General features: G+C 46.1%; 1 protein-coding gene across 1 annotated transcript in view; it reads left to right on the forward strand.

Annotated features, from left to right (window-relative positions):
- Nucleotides 1-14573, forward strand: part of FAM135B (family with sequence similarity 135 member B) — a 322054-nt gene that overhangs the window by 297288 nt on the left and 10193 nt on the right. The window contains exons 12-18 of the mRNA XM_073330058.2: nucleotides 1956-2110; nucleotides 3146-5285; nucleotides 7212-7378; nucleotides 8356-8447; nucleotides 11998-12095; nucleotides 12467-12618; nucleotides 13278-13388. Of these exons, the coding sequence (XP_073186159.2) occupies nucleotides 1956-2110; nucleotides 3146-5285; nucleotides 7212-7378; nucleotides 8356-8447; nucleotides 11998-12095; nucleotides 12467-12618; nucleotides 13278-13388 (2915 nt within the window). The remainder of the gene's footprint in view (nucleotides 1-1955; nucleotides 2111-3145; nucleotides 5286-7211; nucleotides 7379-8355; nucleotides 8448-11997; nucleotides 12096-12466; nucleotides 12619-13277; nucleotides 13389-14573) is intronic.

Here is a 14573-nt window from a genome sequence, read left to right on the forward strand (position 1 = left end):
ATCCTGTCTTCTGACGGTGGCCAGTGCCAGATGCCCCAGTGGGAATGAACAGAACAGGTAATCATCAAGTGTTCACCCAGTGTTCACTCTGTCACCCATTCCCAGCTTCTGGCAAACCAGGATTTATGGTTGAACAGTATGGCCTTTCTTATGTTTTCCCTTTTTTTCCCCTCTGATCTGCACAAAGTTTGTTGTTTCCAGTTATTACATGGTGATTAACTGTGTTTCCTCAGAAGGAAATCTGAAATACGTGCACTTCTTCACCATCTCTGTTCTGTGGAGCCCATCCCATAGTGCTGCCAATTAATGCCATCTCTTAAAAACTTGTGTTGTCTTCATCTCTATTTGTTAGAATACATAGACTAGCTAAAGAAAGATCCAAATAAAATAATCTTGCATTTGGAACATGTTGCCATATGGGACAAGCCAGGAGTAAAACCAGTACACGGACAGTAAATTGGTTGTATTTTGCCAGTTCTCCATTTTCCCTGGCAGTTGTCATGTCATTCAGCCCTGGAGCAGGAAGAGTATAATAGTCACTAGCCATTCTGGGCCAGTTCTTCACCCCAGTTACTGGAAGGGAGTGCATGGCATCACGTCCCACACAGCCCAGTCGGTGACATAATACATAGGAAGGCAGACTGCACACCTTGAAAAGAAGATGCCCTCCTTGGGTCATGAGCTCCGAGAAGACAGAGCACCTTTTGCGAAGCCATCATTTCTAGGAGAAGCTGAGTAGGCACCCAGTTCTGAACAAATGGAGTCAGGTCAATTTCTCCAGTGATTCCTGTGAGAAGCGATGCGGGGACTCTAATTCCATAACATGGAGATAATTGGACCTGATTTTCAGGAGCGTTGAGTGTCCACAATTTTAACTGAGGTCAATGAGAGTTATGGGTGATAAGCACCTCAGCAAACCAGGCCCATAAGGGGCTCAGTTGCATCACTTAGCTACAGATCTGCCAGGGAACTGGTACAGGGCCCCGCCACCCAGAGGAAGCTCTAGAACAGTGGTTCTCCACGCCAGTCTGCCACTTGTTCAGGGAAAGCCCCTGGCGGGCTGGACTGGTTTGTTTACCTGCTGCGTCCGCAGGTTTGGCCAATCGCGGCTCCCACTGGCCGCGGTTCGCTGCTCCAGGCCAATGGGGGCTGTGGGAAGTGGCATGGGCCAAGGGACATGCTGGCCGCCCTTCCCACAGCCCCCTAGGCCTGGAGCGGTGAACTGTGGCCAGTGGGAGCCACGATCGGCCGAACCTGCGGACGTGGCAGGTAAACAAACCAGTCCAGCCCGCCAGGGGCTTTCCCTGAACAAGCAGTGGACCGGCTTTGAGAACCACTGCTCTAGAAGGCAGGGAGGCATAATCCTCTCTGCTGTTATAGGACATACACGGGAAGCATCCCTTGTGATGTCACAGTGTGTACCCCTCTCTCTGTATATCCAAGAGGGAGCATGACCCTGCCTTTTACCCGGTCACCTCCATCCCTTTTGGGGTGGCTTGCTCCCCAGGATTTGCTAGATGGGAGGAGACACTGCAACAGTAAGAAGCACACAAAGGGCTGCAAAGGTTTGGAGGCAGCATAAGAAAAGGCTCCTTGCAAATCCACTCAGCTCAGCAGACAGGTGCGATATAAATAATGCAGTGTAGAATACTAACGTTTTATCCTGTTCAGCATGTCTCGGTCCAGTCTTGCCAGGAGCCGAACACCGCCCTCCTGTTTGCTCCACAGCACTCTCCCCTCCCGTGGATGTGGTTGCTCAGCACTTCTGAATACTAGCCCATTTGCTTAGTGCCTAAATATGGACATAGGCACCAAATCTTAGGCACCTGTGTTTCAAAGCACTCGCCGGTGCTTTGGTCAGACTCAACCTGTTTTGCTGACTAGATGAGGTGAATGATGGCAAAGCTGCACAGTAACTCATCCCACACTTGATTCCCTCCATGTCTTGCTCCCAGGATCCAAAGTCATAGCCAGATTTCTACTGACGTTCGGAATTCCGAGTACCTCACCAGCATGCCCCCTCTGCCAGCCGAATGCCTGGACATTGATGGGGATGGGAACACAGTTCCGGTGATTTTTGAAGACAGATATGTGGACTTCCCTTACAAAAGTGAGTCATGCCCCTCAGGCTGTGCCTTCAGCCCATCTTGCTGGCAATGCGGGGGCAGGGCTGCTCCCAGGGGATTGCAAGAAGTAGTGTGGATGGGTCGGTAGGTTCACATACCCTTAGACAGTCCTGAACCAGTCTTCCAGTGTGGTGTTAGAGGGCTCTATGGCTGCTCCAGGTTCCATCTTTAAAATGAGGCCTAAAATCAAGGTTTTCCCTATGACTTTTGGTCAATAATGATCCTGTGTAACTTCTCACCCAAGTTAGGGGTGTGTTTTCTGGTCAGGTTTCAACATGGTGTGAATGATTCTGCTTATGGTGCCTAATGTCCCCTGTCGTTTCAATAGATCGCAGTATATACACTTCCTGTTACTTAGACATTTTCTTTCTATGAGGTGTTCTTGTTGTTTTTTAAGATTAACAGTTTAATTCCAAGAACTGGAGGTAAAATTGGAAACAAACCCCCCTGGAGTTTTCATTTCAGCCATTAAGAGGAAGTGAGGTGGTGGTTTTCATTATTAGAGTGACATCTAGTGGTGGGAAAATCCTCTATAAAATATTTCATCTGCCTCTTACCAGAACACGAAATGTTGAGCGGTTATAAAGGAAACTATTTATTGACACTAATACTTTTTTTATACGGTAATAGGATCTGTGGTTTTATTTTCCAAAAAGATATCTGTAATTCTCAGTTTTCCTCAACTTTTTACCAAGTATTTAACAGGAATATTTTTTAAAAACTATCCGTGTTGCAAGTGGTCACACTGTAATAAGAATATACGGCTGAATTTACAAGAACATCCACTAGTTTTAAGACATCTACGTTGCCTGATTTTTAGAGGTACTTAGCACTCACAGCTCTAAGTGATTTTAATTTAACCATGCAGTGAGGATAACAGTTAAAAGTGAATGCAGCTTAAAGAATGTTGATCAGGCATGTATATGTGTGGTGTGTGCATGTGGGAGGGGGTGTGTGTGTATAATCACCTACAAACATTTTGATTCCTTGTATAGGACATTCTTTTTTTTTTCTTTCAGGTCAAAGTGTGGATGTTTTCCCAGCTTTTGAGGTTCCTGAGATGAACGGTACACAAATGGACTTAATAAACAACAAGGAGGCTCTTGCATCAAATGATGACATTGCATTAGCAAAGGGAGATTTCAGGAAAGATACTCTGTTAATACATACAGATAAAATAAATGGGAATGCCCCCTGTATCTACAGCGATATTGCAGCTGATGCTTATATGGCTAAAGCTTTGACCCAGCACTCCACATCTCAGGCATATACAGTCAACAAGGAAGTCCAAAGGAAAACGGATGTATCCCATGAAAATACATCAGTTTCAAGTAAGGAAATTGTTTCTGGCTTGGGACTAGGCCTTTTAAAACACAAAGCTGAAGACTTCCAAACGTCAGTGGATGTTTCATTAAAAGACGACAGACTTGCTACAGGTGTTACATGCGTGGATATGGAACCTAGCAATAAGGATTCCCACGAAAGTGAACCCATATTAATCATTAGTGCTCTGGGTGACAGTGGAACTAGTGGCCTCTTAGACAGCACTGAGTTAAGTAAAGCAGCTAAAACTGCTAATTATGAACATATTCTCACTTCGGATGAACTTGCATTAAATGAACTAAACAGTCTTGAAAAACCAGTGGATCAAGACAACAAGGCTCTGTTACCAGCTTTGAAAGCGTTACCAATCAGTACTTTTGGTTTATTAACCCAGACAACAAAAGATGCCCTGGAGGTGAAGTCATTTGTGAAGGAGCAAAGAGCCGAGGAATGCGAAGAGTTTACCCTGACGTCAGGGGTCATAAAGAGATCTTCGTCAATAATATCCGACTCGGGCATTGAAAGTGAACCCAGTTCGGTGGCTTGGTCTGATGCACGTAGCCGGGCTTTGGAGCTGCCCAGTGACCGTGAGATGCTGCAGCAGCTGGTACGGAGGCACACCATACACAGAAACTCTCTAGAGGGTGGGCAAACGGAAAGCAATACAAGCTTGCCCAGTGGGATCCAAGCGTCGCTGACATCAATTAGCTCATTGCCGTTTGAGGAAGAAGAGAGGGAAGTAGAACTTACAAAGCTGACCAAATCCGTTTCTGCACCGCAGATCAGCAGCCCAGAGGAGCCCACAGACACTGTAGATCTTTCCAAATGCAATAAAGCAATCTTGGAAGTTGCAGAAGGGCCCTTGAAAAGCTACATGGAAGTGATGTGCAGAAGCATAGCAATAACAGGGAACTTTTCTGACTGTCAGACTGCCAGGGAAAGTGAGCGATCAGAACCAGACATGGCCACAGGAGAGCATCCTAGCACTGCTGTCAAACAAGGTAACAGCAGCGCTGAGCTACCAGAAGAAGTCAAAGATAAGGAAGGCTTTGCAGAAAGAGTTTGTAGTTTGGAATATGCAGGACAACCCGTAAATCTAAAGCAGTACAGATGTGATACCTCTGAATGCCAGGCAGTGCAGAGAAATGAAGAGCGCAGCTTGGAAACACAGAGTGTCACCACATACTCAGACCCCACTAGCGTGCAGTGCGGTGCATGCAGTGAGGATCTGAAAGATGCACTTAAACCTGTACCTGAGGGGTTGAAAATACGTCAAGACTTTTATTCCAGTGTTACCATACTAGACGTCCAGAATTTCTCACATGGCCTGAGCGAGGTACCAGATTTTTGCTACACTGTTCCAGCCTCATCAGAGACATCGACTGAATTTGGTTCAACAAGAGGAGAGTGTGGGAGCCCCGTCGCCAGTGAAACCCTGATGTCATGTGAAGAAATGCAGGGCTTACAAGAAATTGAACTCGACGACGCATCTGTGCTGGTGGATTCTGCAGCAGGATCTTATTGTGCCGAATATCCTCAGGAATCAGACAGCGTGGAGCGTCGGCTCGTGGCTAATGGCAGCACTGGCTTTCATTCTGTTGCCACAGACGGGTTGGCACTGGAGAGCCGAAAGGCCGTTGAGGTGGTTAACCTGTCTGTTTCTTGCACAGCCACATGTCTTCCCTTTTCTTCGGTGCTCAAAGAGACTCCTGTGGTGGCTGGCTTCTCTTCAAAGCAGGCTGCTTTCCCTATTACACGCCAGCCTTTAGGCTCCTTCGGCGTTGTCCCCTGCACGGCAGATGATGTGGAGGAAGAGGCCAATGAAAGGATGCTTAGGTAAGACTGTCTAATGGCTTTCTTTATTACAGCTGCAGTCACACCTAGTAACCCCAGCTGAGGTCAGGTCCCCACTGTTCAAGGCGCTCTGCCAGCGCACATTAAGAGCCAATCCCCACACTGAGGACTTTAGAGTATAACTAATCCAGACAGACAAAGGATGGGAAATGGGCTGTAACATAACCCTCATTGTACAGATGAGGAATTGAGGCATAGAGAGGCTAAGCAACTTGCCCAGGGTCATGCAGGGAGTCTGTAGCACTGCTGGGAACTCAGATCCCTGACTCACAGTCTTCTGCCCTAGCCCATCTTTCCTTTCTCCTTACTTGGGGGTATTTTGCATGGATTGCCTAGCTGACAGCACAATACGCAAACCTACCCATCACAGAGGTTTCCATTACGTTTTGTGTCCTGTGCTGTGCTGGGAGTTATCTTAAAACACTGAGGAGGGTAAGGGCTAGACCAGGTGTAGGCAACCTATGCCACATGTGCCAAAGGCGGCACGCGAGCTGATTTTCAGTGGCAATCATACTGCCCAGGACCTGGCCACCGGTCCAGGGGGCTCTGCATTTTAATTTCATTTTAAATGAAGCTTCTTAAATATTTTCAAAACCTTATTTACTTGACATACAACAATAGTTTAGTTATATATTATAGACTTATAGAAAGAGACCTTCTAAAACCGGTAAAATGTATGACTGGCACGCAAAACCTTAAATTAGACTGAATAAATGAAGACTCGGCCCACCACTTCTGAAAGGTTGCCAGCCCCTGGGCTAGACTCTTAAAGGGTCTGTGTTCGGATTCCTAGCTTTGTTTAGGTCGTTCATCAAGCTCCTCTAATGCTCTGTTTAATTTTGTAGTGGCTGGGTTTACTGTCATGTATTGTACTGTACTCTCTGGCTTTATAGCTGTCTCTTCTGCCTTCTCCTCCTCCAGGTGAACCATGGTTGTCAGGCTTTTAGGCCCAGATTCAACAAAGCACTTAAGTTTGTGCTTAAAGTTAAGCACAAGCTTAATTCCTTCTCTGTTCAGCCAAGCAGTGTTTAAGTGTGTTGCTGAATCCAGGGCCTTAAATCCCATAGCGTAAATCTTAGATTGCGACACCCCACCCCCCCCCCCAGCCCTTACTTTTTGGCAAGCAAAAGTTTCTGAACAGCCCCACTGAATCCAGTAGGATTACTTGTGTGAGTAAGTGCTCCCCAGTGAATAGGATGGTCACAGTCTTGCCCCAAGACTGAAGCTGATGTTTCCCAGCTTGGCTGTGAAAAATCACCTTAGGCGCTTCCATGTGTGGCCTGATTCTTAGAGAGGCTGAGCATCTCCCACTGAGTCCAGAGGCTGTTCAGTGTGGACTTAGGAGCCAAACTGTAGGCCCCAGAGCTGGGAAATGTTAGTCTAGCTGGAGGGACACTGAACTGCTCTTAGCTGGTTTGTGTCTGGGTCAAAGCTACTATCCCTTTTCTTGGGATACAAATTTCCATCCATTTGTGCAACTGTCTGAGTGGGTAGGAGGAGGAGATCGACCCCTCATCTGTTTAGCTGAGATTTGTTTGTTAATGTCTGTCTAATTAGCCCTGCTGGGTAGATCTGGACACCACGTTTTCTACGATACAGTTACATAGCCTTGTATCTCCCTGTTAGGGTGACCAGAAGATTTTTAGCAGCAAACCCGCTTTGGACTCTAGCAGGTGAGGTACCATTGGGTGGATCTCTCCCACGAGAGGTAGCTCACTCCCTTTTGGATCACAGGCTATCTACCTGCCCACCCCAACCTCCCTTAGTCACCCTAACTTGTAGGACAAAGTATACTGGCCTTCACCTTCAAAGCTGAAAAGGGAATTTATCGCAAGTGCTCATTCCTAGTTTAAAGGTTTTATTGTTGAACACCCAGTTCTCCGTGTGATTAATTAGTGTATTCTCCAGTTTTTATCAGGCCAAAGAAAAGTTTAAAAAAGAACTGAAGATTGAAGGATTTCTGTACAGTGACTTATCTGTACTAGCTTCTGATATCCCATATTTTCCACCAGAGGAAGAGGAAGAAAATTTGGAAGATGGAATTCACCTGGTTGTCTGTGTCCATGGACTGGATGGTAAGGCCTGAGAGATATGCTGTGCGTAATTGCCTCATGGAGTTTATTCATATTAAAAATACAGAAGTCGAGATCCTCTGCTGGTGTAACTCAGCATAGTCCATGGGTGTCACTTACATCAGCCAAGGATCTGGCCCATAGTGTGTTGTTCTGTATAATGCTGCTGGAAAGGATCTGAGCAGAAATTCTAACATTTACTCCACAAATGCTTTTGTTACAAAATGAAGAATTTTGACAGATTTTTGCCCCCTAAATGCAACCTTTCATGCCCAGTAAAATTGTCAGCCCCTTCCTTCGCATTTCACAACCATCCGATCATTTAGTAAAATATCATCCAGCGAACAGAAAACTTGGTTTAAATGCCGTCACTGAAGGAGAGAAGGTGGCTAGCTCTGGGGAAGGTGAGTATTGTTCACTCTATAGCATATGCAGCAAGCAAAGACACAGGAAGGCTGGATTGTGTGTAAGTCACAGTGTACAGGCACAGCACGCCAGGGGATACACTGGCAGACACTGTGCCTCAGACTCACCCCTTGGGGTCACAATATGTCTTAGGTCTCCCCTGTTCTGCTTGGGAATGAAAGGGAGTTATTTGCTGTCGCTCTGAAAAGGGCAGCTTATTCCTGCATCTCTGCTGGCCAACCAATAGCAGGTGAAGTGGCAGAGGTATCAGGATTCCTATTCCCTGCCAGTTCCCATCCCTTCACTTCCTGGGGAACATCTGCAGCACCTGCAGCTAAGATCTAGGGAGCCCTCAAGCAGCTGCAAAGTTTGTGGGGATTCCTGTCTCACTGCTGCTCCCCTGCATGGCTGTATCAGGGCTTACCATAACGCAGTGAGCCATCAGTCACAGCTGCACTCCCCGGGACAACTCCAGGGGCAGTGTTGAGATTTGAAAAGAACATAGTGAACAGAATCTGTAGTATTTACCCTATTGTGAAATGAAATCTCTTATCAAGTCCTGTTTCTTTTTATAGGGAACAGCGCAGACCTGCGACTAGTAAAGACTTTTATAGAACTGGGACTCCCTGGTGGAAAGCTGGACTTCCTAATGTCTGAAAGAAACCAGGTAATACAGGTCCAGGTTCTGCCCTCCTTTACATCCCCTGCAGTCCCATTGAAGTCATTGAAACTTAGCCCTTGCAGAGCAGATATCAGGAATTGTACATTTCAAAGGCTTAGGGCCAAAACCTACACATCTTCAGAAAAAGGCCCGTTCGGAGTTTTGTGAGGGGTGCAGGATTTAGCATGGATATCCTGCACCAGCTCCCACTCAAATCAGTAGTACTTTTCCTCACTGGAAGGCAGCTGTTGCTGGCCTGATCCTATTGCCACTGAAGTTAGTAGCAAACTCTCCATTGGCATCAGTGGTCCAAGGATCAGACCTTTGGAAAGGAGATAATTAAAAACAGCATGTTAAATGGCAAGTACAACGGTCTGATATATCCATCTATTGTATGATGTGCAAAATGATGCAGAACAAAAAGAGAACAGCCGGCCTGATGATGTTCATTCTAAATGTTCAAGAGGATGCTATGGTCTGCTTGAGGGAGTTGGTACTGCTGGTTTCAACTAAAGCATCCGACAGACAGTTTTCCTTTGTGCAGTATATTTTGATGTATTTGCTCGTATGATGAAGAAATGCCCTCCAGGAAAGGTAATCGGTTGCCTGTGCAATGCAGAGCAGCAGAAATGAACTCTGTCCTCTGCCCTACATGCATGTGATGCAGCATATTTAGTACATAAAGGGCCACATCCATAAACAGAGCAAGGTTTTCAGTGTCCAGTCAAAAGCATTCATCTGTTCTATTAATGGTACAGGGAAACTTTAGAGCAAAATATTCCAATGTGGGTTGCAGTGCAGCTCTCTTATCCAAAGGTAGGTTGCAACGGAACAGCCTGTGCTCTCACCCTGTTCAAGTTTCTGTTGATGTCAGCAGCCATTCACGGAATGCAGAATGCATGCAAAGTAACATTAATGATGATCATATTGTGCACATTCGCCAGAGGCTCTCAGGGCACTTTACAAACATGAAAGAGTTAAGCCTTACAGCACCTCCGTCTCCTGTTGTTTAGCGTGCGTGGTGAGGCAGTATTGCCCTCATTTTATAGTTTGGGAAACCAGAGCACAGCAAAGCGAGCAGCTTGCCGCTGGTCACAGAGCAAGTGCACGGCACCACTAGGACCTGAGCCCCGGTCTCTTGACTCCTCCTGCTGTGCTTTTAGCCGCCATATCCTCTTCCGTCCCTGAAACAGAGAGCCATATGGAGACTGTAACAGATCTGCAGTGTGAGCTGTCTAGAAAAAAATTGCCTTACAAGGAAAAATGTGAATCTGTCATTTGGAAAGGCACTGAAGTGATATTGAGGGATGGAAACACAGACGAGTGAAATAGGACTCTGTGTGTGTTGTGTCTAGGACTTACACTTGGGATGGTGTTTTTCCACTTCTAAATAACCTGCAAGATTCAAGATAACGAGCTTAGGAGGAAATCATTAATTATCGATGCAGACAAAACAAATAGGCAGGAGGTTAGTAGACTGTATTTAGTTTATGAGAACATTTATTTTAAGGCAGCACTGGAAATTGGATATGCTCATGTTCTCCTTTGCAAGAGCTGCAATTAGTGAGATGAATTTTGTCACAGAAGCATTAATTACTAGAGATGTTTTCCCTAAATATCTGTTCCAACACTTGATGATTGTTTCCCTGGCATCTCATTAGTTTTGAATTTGATTTAGAGTCCTGACACAGTTCTAAACAAGAATACTCTCCTGCAGTTCTGTTGACTAGACAATTTATAGTTTGTTTTGTTGTATCACAAATGGCAGTCTTGCCTCGGGCAATAAATAACGTAAATATCCTGCTGATACTCATCTTGCTACTGATTAACTGTCAAACACCACATGGTATTGTGTGATAGCAGCATACAATTTTTTTGATAACTTTGTTAGGGTCAGTTTATAATACCATAGACTAGTCTAGCCTGATAATCCACTAAATCCTAAATCGGGGATCGGCAACCTTTGGCATGCAGCCCGTCAGGGAAAGCCTCTGGCAGGCCGGGACGGTTTGTTTACCTGCAGCGTCTGCAGGTTCAGCCGATCGCAGCTCCCACTGGCTGCGGTTTGCCGTTCCAGGCCAATGGGGGCTGCAGGAAATGGCGTGGGCTGGGCCACCTCTTCCCCAGCCCCCATTGGCCTGGAACAGTGAACCGCAGCCAGTGGGAGCCGCGATCTACCGAACCTGCAGACGCTGCAGGTAAACAAACCTTCCCAGCCCGCCAGCGGCTTTCCCTGATGGGCCACATACCAAAGGTTGTCGATCCTTGTCCTAAATGCTAAAGTTGGGGCTGGTCTACATTAGGAACTTACATCAGTATAGCTGCATCTCTCAGGGCTGTGAAAAATCCACACCCCTGAGAGACATAGTTACACCGACCTAACCCCCGGTGTAGATTGTGCTAGGGAGACGGAAGGACTCTTTCTAGCTAGCACCTCTCGGGAATGACCCACACCGACTGGAGAACCCCTCCCGTTGGTATAGGTAGCGTCTACACTTAGGTTTTGTCTACACTAGCACTTTTGTCCGCACACCTCTGACCGACATAAGTTTCACTGACAAAAGCGCTGGGGTGGACAGCGCTGTGCGCAGGAGATGCTCTCCCCCCAACACAGTGCTACCACCACTCGAGGGGGTGGTTTAATTAGTGTAGACGTAGCCGGAAGTGCTACAGCAGCACAGCTGCAGCTGTGCTAATGTAGTATCTTAAATGTAGACATATGCTTGGTCCCCTACATAAGGGGGCTGATATTCAGCTGGGTTGAGCATCTGCAGTCCCCTCTGATAGTAACTCAGGTCCCTTTATGAACCCTAGTCTAATAATATTGGCCTAAGCAACTTGTGCGCCATTACCGTGATCTTACAGTGTGGTTCTACTACATAAGACGACTGTGTAAAAAGGGGGTTGTCTTACTCAACAAATCTGCTCACTTTGTGTATGCAGAGTCATGTCCGTTTTAGAGACTACAATGAGTTTGTATGCCCTTTACTCCTGTTAGCCCTGCCGAGCCAACGCAGCTAAGAGAGCATGAGCTGGAATATATTCCTCCTTCTGCATCATCAACAGACTTGCTCACTATGTTCCAACTAGTTACACCCATGTAAGCCCCCGATGGCAGTGGGCTTCCACAAATGTCACTATGGGCAGAATTTGGCCTGTAGATCCTTCATTACCGTTAACGATGTATGAGAAGGAAGGAACCAGCCTGAGTGAGTTTGCAGCATTAACCGTGAGGGGGAAAAATACCAAATCTGTTTGCTTGCAAACTGAGCATATTTAGTATGGAATCATTGAGAGACAATAAACATGGAACTCCTTGAAGCTGTTTTTACACAGTCACCTTTTGGAGGAGAAATGCAATTTCCAGGGGACCTAGAGAATGAGAAAAATTGGATCTGTGACTTTTTTTCCCCTTGTCTCTTTATGATGCATGAAATGTTCTTATTTTATTGCTTGTATTTTTCCTCAGAAATATCATTCGTCCAGTTTTTTTTTGTACAGCAATGCAATACATTGACAGTTCAGTCATCAGCTGACACCATTCTCTCTTCACCAGACTGATACTTTTGCTGATTTTGATTCAATGACTGACCGATTACTGGATGAAATTATTCAACATATCCAGTTGTACAACCTCTCCATCTCCCGGATAAGGTAAAACACACTGACGGTTAATTGGATGTGACGGAGCACTGTAATGTTCAATAGAATCATCTCTCCATTATATGGAGCCTGATACAAAACATATTCATGTCAATGGGAGTTTTTCTATAGACTTAATGGGCTTCACAATGTGTATTAAGATATTGGTTTTTTCCATACCTGGCAGAGCAGCTGCTGAGCTGGAAATGTCATGGAGGATAAAGGAGATGGGAAAACATGACTAAAAGGCACTAATGAACAATCTGTTTAGAGGCAGAGCCAATCCACATAGGGCAAAAGAGAGCAATGCATGCCCAACACATTTTGAAGTTAAGGAATATATAGACTGTTCTTTGTTTGTGTCATTTTGTCTCTCCCAATAGTTTCATTGGTCATTCCCTCGGTAACGTCATCATCCGATCAGTACTAACTCGGCCCAGGTTTCGCTATTACCTCAACAAGTTACACACCTTCCTGTCCCTCTCTGGGCCTCACCTAGGGACCCTTTACAACAACAGCACTTTGGTTAGTACAGGTAAGAGTTAATGAAAAAGACTACGATTTACTTTTGTGTGTAGCAGTACCTGTAAGAGACCATTGTGTGAATGGGGCAGTGGTATAACCAGAGCTGTGCGAAATATTCACACCAGTCCTCCAACCACTTGAGTTTAGCTTTGGGTTTGGGTTTAGCTGCATTCAGGAATCCCAGCCCATTTCCTGGATCAGGAAAGCCTGCACATGTGGGCTGAGGCTAGGTGCTTCCACTTCCGCACCGAATCTCAGCTCCCAATTCCCCCCTCCCGCCCCCCCCCCCACGGCCTCAATAAAATTGGTTCTGCATGAGCCCCAAGGTCAGGGAATCCCCTGACCAACAGCTGCCTCTGGAATCAGCAGCATAGTACCTGCAAAATACAGGAGTAAAATTATGTGATGGGACAACAATGTCATAGCTCTCCTGGATCCTTCTTTTCTCTGCTCATGGAAGCAGAGAATACAATATGGCCCTGAGGTTTTCTAGCCACTGACCACTAGCACAAGAAGAAATGCAGAGTACTGATGGCCGATTGCCTTGGCACTTCTAGCCCGAGAATGTTCAGTCACAATTTTGTAACCATGGAAGGGATTCTTTAATTTTTGAGATGTTTGGTCTGATGATTACGACTACGGTAAACCCACACCCAATTGTCATTCTAGGCCTATGGCTCATGCAGAAGCTGAAAAAATCGGGGTCACTTTTGCAGCTGACCTTCAGGGACAACGCAGATCTGCGCAAATGTTTTCTCTACCAGCTCAGCCAAAAACCAGGTGAGAAAATGTCTAGATGGAGAGCAAATTCTCCAAAGTGTTGTCCTGTGCTGAGATGCTCTTCAGGAAATAAAAGAAGTCATCAGTGTTTGATCTGTGATGTTTGCTAATCGTTGTTGGCGTCAAGGGGAGATGGGCCTGAAGCAAAAATATTTAATCATAGAATATCATAGAATATCAGGGTTGGAAGGGACCTCAGTAGGTCATCTAGTCCAACCGCCTGCTCAAAAGCAGGACCCATCCCCAATTAAATCATCCCAGCCAGGGCTTTGTCAAGCCTGACCTTAAAAACTTCTAAGGAAGGAGATTCTACCACCTCCCTAGGCAACGCATTCCAGTGTTTCACCACCCTCCTAGTGAAAAAGTTTTTCCTAATATCCAACCTAAACCTCCCCCACTGCAACTTGAGACCATTACTCCTTGTCCTGTCCTCTTCCACCACTGAGAATAGTCTAGAACCATCCTCTCTGGAACCACCTCTCAGGTAGTTGAAAGCAGCTATCAAATCCCCCCTCATTCTTCTCTTCCGCAGACTAAACAATCCCAGTTCCCTCAGCCTCTCCTCATAAGTCATGCGTTCCAGACCCCTAATCATTTTTGTTGCCCTTCGCTGGACTCTTTCCAATTTATCCACATCCTTCTTGTAGTGTGGGGCCCAAAACTGGACACAGTACTCCAGATGAGGCCTCACCAATGTCGAATACAGAGGGATGATCACGTCCCTCAATCTGCTCGCTATGCCCCTACTTATACATCCCAAAATGCCATTGGCCTTCTTGGCAACAAGGGCACACTGCTGACTCATATCCAGCTTCTCATCCACTGTCACCCCTAGGTCCTTTTCTGCAGAACTGCTGCCTAGCCATTCGGTCCCTAGTCTGTAGCTGTGCATTGGGTTCTTCCGTCCTAAGTGCAGGACCCTGCACTTATCCTTATTGAACCTCATCAGATTTCTTTTGGCCCAATCCTCCAATTTGTCTAGGTCCCTCTGTATCCTATCCCTGCCCTCCAGCATATCTACCACTCCTCCCAGTTTAGTATCATCCGCAAATTTGCTGAGAGTGCAATCCACACCATCCTCCAGATCATTTATGAAGATATTGAACAAAACCGGCCCCAGGACCGACCCTGGGGCACTCTACTTGACACCGGCTGCCAACTAGACATGGAGCCATTGATCACTAC

This window comes from Lepidochelys kempii, chromosome 2 (assembly GCF_965140285.1).
Source record: "Lepidochelys kempii isolate rLepKem1 chromosome 2, rLepKem1.hap1, whole genome shotgun sequence".
Taxonomy (NCBI): Eukaryota; Metazoa; Chordata; order Testudines; family Cheloniidae; genus Lepidochelys; species Lepidochelys kempii.